At 35.9% G+C, this 5,903-nt stretch overlaps 2 protein-coding genes across 2 annotated transcripts; both read right to left on the reverse strand.

Moving 5' to 3' along the window:
- Positions 1-876: 876 nt before the first annotated feature.
- LOC120186319 (protein Rf1, mitochondrial-like) lies at positions 877-1,383 on the reverse strand. Its single transcript, XM_039190296.1, has 2 exons — positions 1,276-1,383; positions 877-1,176 (listed from the first exon to the last, which is right to left on the reverse strand). Exons 1-2 carry the CDS (start codon positions 1,381-1,383, stop codon positions 877-879), a joined length of 408 nt encoding a protein of 135 aa, XP_039046227.1.
- A 60-nt stretch (positions 1,384-1,443) lies between these two features.
- LOC120186321 (putative pentatricopeptide repeat-containing protein At1g09680) lies at positions 1,444-4,181 on the reverse strand. The gene is made up of 2 exons (XM_039190297.1): positions 4,010-4,181; positions 1,444-1,868 (listed from the first exon to the last, which is right to left on the reverse strand). Exons 1-2 carry the CDS (start codon positions 4,179-4,181, stop codon positions 1,444-1,446), a joined length of 597 nt encoding a protein of 198 aa, XP_039046228.1.
- Positions 4,182-5,903: the final 1,722 nt, after the last annotated feature.

Raw genomic sequence — 5,903 nt, forward strand, 5'->3', positions numbered from 1 at the left:
TGACTTAAGTAACACAAACAATTTGAACAATTCAACTTAAATTACTTTAAATTTTAAAAAAAATTAGATCGAAGTAAATTTACTCAACACTACTCATTGTTATGTTACGCAGAAATGTAAGAGACTAAAAAAAAGATGTAGGAAGAACTGCAGATTTAGAGAAGAAAACAGAATAAAAACAGTAAAGAAGAAGAAAAGAGAAGGCATATTGAAGGAAAGTTGAATTCATTCATGCAATTCTCATACTTTTCTAACCCAAAACATATTACAATTGTAACCTATGAAACCCAAAAGCCCACTACACATTTATTTATTTGTGAAAAGACCCGTTACATGAAAAACAGATACCAGTTGGGTCCATAAGCTTCAGCCATATCTTTTAATAGTCCAAAAACAATCCTAAATTCGAGCCACTTCGGGTAAAACTTAATGGTAAGCGTATGGATGCCTTGGGCAGAGGTGAATGAAAAACAAAGAACCATTTCGGGCGAAGCATGGGGTGGTGAAATAATGATTTACAATTTACGGATTCGTCCTACGTTGTCTGAATGAGAATGTTGATTAAAAAATAATAAAATTGTAGGATTATTTCAATTCGTTCAGATTCAGATCACTTCGATGATCAATACAATACTTGATATGTGAGGCAGACCGTCCTAACCCAATATTGGGTATTACATTGTATCTGCAGTTTTCGATAAGAATTTTATACAAAATTACTTCGAAAAGCATATATAAACCTCCTAAGCCATTCAACAAAAAAATTGAAAAATACGTTCCAAGCAATATTTGTAGTGCTCAATATAATAAGAATACCTGTAATTAGATACTAGCAAGCATCTTTCTCCAAAATTCATATGCAGCAGAAACTCTCCCTCATTGGCACCTCATGACTTCCATAAGAGCGTTGCAGGTTGCATGATCAGGCTCAATGCCTTGCTTTCTCATTGTGGAAATGATACCTACAGCTCCGGTTGGCATTCCCTCCTTCCAATAGGCATCCACCAATGTATTATACGTGCCATCACAAGGCTCAATGCCTTTCTTTCTCATCTTGTCAACAATATCTTTAGCTTTGGAAAGTGCGGGGATCAACATATCATACATGACACCATCAGGCCCAATGCCTTGCTTTTCCATTGTGTCAAGCATATATTCAGCTCCGGAAACCATCCCCTTGTTGCAAAGTGCACCGATCAATGTACGATACGTGACAAGATCAGGCGCGACGCCTTGCTATTCCATCGTGGCAACGGTATCTTCAGCTATGGATACAATCCCCTTCTTGCAAAGCGCATCGATGAATATGCTATACTTGACAATATCAGGCTCGATGCCTAGCTTTCTCATTGTGACAGCAATACCATCGGCTTTGGGAACCATCCCGTCTTCACAATGTGCACCCACCAATATACTATACGTGTCGAAACCAAGCTTAATGCCTCACTTTTCCATCGTGTCAACAATCCCTTCAGCTTCGGAAACCATCCCCTTATCACAAAGTGAAGCAATCAGGATATTATACGCGACTACGTGAGGCTCAATCCCTTGCTTTCTCATTGTGTCAATGATATTCATAACTTTGAAAATCATCCCCTCCTTGCAGTGTGCATGAATCAATATGTTAAAGAGGGAGATGTTTAGAGAAATATTGTAATCCATCATGTCAGTCAAAAGCCTAGTTGCCGCCCCCTCCGGCCGGGACGACTTATACATCGCATGCATTAAGAATGTGTAAGTATCGACAATTGGCCTAGTACCCTTGTCCCCTATTTGGGACGCGAGCTGGCGTACCTCCTCCTGTAACAGCCCCACCTTGCAATAAGAGTCGATGAAAGAGGTATATGCTGCAATATCATGTTCAATGCCTGTTTCTTACCATCCTTAGAAAACTAACAGCTCTTTTGGCTTTTATGGTCTTACCCAACCCGCAAAGTAGTAAAACTATAACATTTAAACTAGGTGGATCCCCTCCTTCAATCATTTCATGAAACAACCTCTCGGCTTGAAAAATATTAGGTGCATACAAAGTCCACTAATCAAAGTGGATGAGGTTACAACATCAGGTTCAACACCTAACTTGAGCATTTTCCCCAAAACAGAAAACACAAAATCAGTTTGGCTTAATTGACAGAAGCAGTGAATAAAGATGTTGAGAGAATAAGCATCTACGAATTCCATCTGGCTACACATAGAAACATCATCGGCATAATGTTTCATTCTAACCATGTCGCTTAATGATCTGTTGAATTTCATGATGGAAGGCTTAGGGTACTTGTCAATCCTCTTACCAAACAAGGTGAAAGCATCATCTTCGTTGTACTTTCCCCGCACACACACGGGATTCATAGTTAAAACATCGGATACGATAGCAATGGAAGAAAAAGAGAGCAGAAAATTGAAAGGTTCATTCGAGCATTAACAACATGGAATGATCCCAAATTAAGAGCAAAAAAAAGTTATATTAAAACATATACTTACTTATACTTATCCCAAATTAATCCATAAAAAAGTATGATCCTACATTTTAATGTTAACCATAAAAAAATAAATTTGATATTTTATCATAATCAAACCATTAAATATTAACACAGTCAAATATTCATAAAAGAATACAATATTTCTTGTAATTTTATCTAATATTGTTTACAACATTAAATAAATATTTGAGACACACTATTCCATTCCAGAAGAATCAAAGATGATTGAGGGCTACAAGAATCCAATCCTCGACGAGTAGAAATAAGAGCACGCGCAAAACAATTCAAGCAATAAGAACACGCGCTTAAGTAACTCTAACAATATACCTACGAAGGATAAGGGCGCTCACCAACTTGAAAGAACGACAGTGCAGTATTATTTTGATAAACTACACTAACGATCCATTTTGTTTTTGCTCTGTCTTATTTTGATCACCAGTTTTTAAAAAATCACATTTTCGTCGCTTACATTTTGGTCATCGGATCTTTAACTCCCGTTAGTTCGAAGACTAAAACTCCATCTAACATCAGTCACGAGTCACCGTGCTCACGTCTAGAACCCTAGGCCCTCAGTCACCTAAATAAATATGTCCGCTCGCATGCCCCCTTCAATAGGCACTATAGCCCTTTTTTTTGGGCCGATTTAGATAGTTTTGTCGACTTGGGTAATTGGCCTCGAACGTAAAGATCGTTTAGGATGTTGGGTCATATTTATTTAGGTATTCAGATCGGTTGTAATGGGCTGTGGTGACGGATTAGCTAAATTAATTGTTTAGATATTTTAAAAAATTATATCACCTGTTGTTTTGCAGGTTAATCATCGTAATAATTATTGTTTTTATTATAACAAAAATAATAGATGATAGATTATATTTTCAAGTAATTTCTCGTGGTGATTTTTTTTAAAATATTTTTTTATGAAAAAAGTTCAAAACTTGAATTGGGCTAGAAAATTAAAATGTTATAGTTTAACAATAATCATTGTTCTTGTTATAACAACAACAATAATATTGATAATTTGACAAAGTTACTCTTATGTTGTTTTGTTTTACTAATTTAAAAATATCAATTTGAGTCTTTGGTAGGGAAAAATAATAAGATCGGGTTTTGAATTTTTGATATGCGTAAGAATAATAAATATACAAAACATATCACTAAAAGAAAATATTATTTCTTTTTAAGTCAAACGTACACTTTTTTTAGATAATCAAAACTATTGAGTTGAAGTTTTAAAAATATTTTTAAAATTTTTTATCAATAATAAATCTTAGGCAAAAAGTACCTAAAGCTCTTACATATTTTTTTTTTTTAAAAAAACTCCGATTAATTTTGCACTCAATGTGACCATCAAACATAGAAAAATAATCCAATGCGGTTATTTAACCAACAGTTTTTGTTTGTTGACCATTACGATGCTGATGTGATACTTCACGGTATTGACATGGTGGTCTACTAATGTTAACGTGGCGGTCTATGGTGACTAATGATGTGGTTGATGATGTGATAAATGGAGTAAATTGGTTTTTTACCTATAGCCGATTCCTTCCCATTTTCGTCATCAGAAGTTCCCAAAATTCTCCAATTCTTTTCAATTTCATCACTCTCACCCAAAGCCAAAGCTGTTAAAGACACAGTCAGGACATGTGAAATCGAACCTGCCATAGGGGAGACCAAAATCTGCGCTACATCTTCAGAATCCATGCTTGAATTTGTGAGAAATGCTTTCGGGGCAGATGTCGATTTCGAGCTAGTAAGCACAAGCCACCCCACGATGACTACCCAAACACTACAGAGTTACACAATCATGGAACCTCCTCGAGAGATCGAATCTCCAGAGAAAGTTGCATGTCATCCCCTCCCTTACCTTTACGCGGTCTACATGTGCCATTACGATGCCTTTGAGACCAAGATCTTCAAGGTTGCACTCGTTGGTGAAAATGGGGACAAAGTGGATACTCTCATTGTTTGCCATTTGGATACTTCCACTTGGAGCCCTAAACATGCAGCGTTTAGCTTGCTTGGGACAAAACCTGGAATGCCCTGTGTGCCATACTTTGTCAGAAGGTCATGGAGTTTGGATTCAGTCCTCCACTGCTGCTGCAATTTAGGATGTAACTCCACCATGTTTAATGGGCTCTCAGACTTGTTTGCTGCTGCCATCACATCCACAGCTCAAATCACCAATGTTTGCAGTTTATATTAGCCGTTTCCATGTAATAAATTGAAGGATATAAGGCCAGAAGTTGCACTGTGTTTTTAGCACTTCAGTTTCCAAGTGACTCCATCACCATTGTGTTTGTAGTTTCCATGTAATTGTGATATAGTAACCACATCCGCAACACACACCGTGCAATCACACAAATACTATGGGCTTAATTAAAACGTATCAATTAATTTATAATTCCACTAAATATCAAAGTATGTTTGACAATATCATAATATTATCATAAATAAAGTAAGCAAATGAATGACAGACAAAGGAGAGGAGGGATTTAAGGGCACAATCATCAGCCCAGAGAACAATTCCTTTCGGCATTTTACTTCTGCGAGCTTTATCAATTATTTTCGGTGTCTAACGCAGCCTGGAATTGATGCGTTGAACAGGAAGATTCTCCAAATTGGGGTTCCCCCCCCCCTTCAACAAATAAAAATAATCTGTAATTATCTTTTGGACAGTTGATTGTGCAGTTGGAACCCTTGACAGTTGTTTAATAGCTAAAAAATCTGAATCCAACTCACTATTCAAAACTGCATTAACCACGTAGGAATCCAACTACTTCCTTATCGAGGAAGGTTTGACATTTTGGATGAAACAAATCTTTCGCATTTAAACTTGAGTAGCGTTTCTTTTCTTCTCTTCTGATTAAAAGATATTATCCTAGTACGAACCGAGTAGTCTCCGTGTTAAAATAATGGTTATCGTTTTTTGAAATTCGAATTCGAGCATCGAGAAAATCAGAGAGGTGAACGTTCAATGTTAAGAGATTAAAAGTTATATTAAAACATATACTTACTTATATTTATCCCAAATTAATAAAAAAAAAAATATGATCCTACATTTTAATGTTAACCATAAAAAAATAAATTTGATATTTTATCATAATCAAACCATTAAATATTAACACAGTCAAATATTCATAACAGAATACAATATTTCTTGTGATTTTATCTAATATTTGTTTATAACATTAAATAAATATTTGAGACACACTACTCCATTCCAGAAGAATCAAAGATGATGTAGGGCTACAAGAATCCAATCCTCGACGAGTAGAAATAAGAGCACGCGCAAAACAATTCAAGCAATAAGAACACGCGCTTAAGTAACTCTAACAATATACCTACGAAGGATAAGGGCGACACCAACTTGAAAGAACGACAGTGCAGTATTATTTTTCTTCTCACTTCAAATATCACATTAAA

This window comes from Hibiscus syriacus, unplaced genomic scaffold (genome assembly GCF_006381635.1).
Source record: "Hibiscus syriacus cultivar Baekdansim isolate YM2019G1 unplaced genomic scaffold, ASM638163v2 tig00113337_pilon, whole genome shotgun sequence".
NCBI classification, from domain to species: domain Eukaryota; kingdom Viridiplantae; phylum Streptophyta; class Magnoliopsida; order Malvales; family Malvaceae; genus Hibiscus; species Hibiscus syriacus.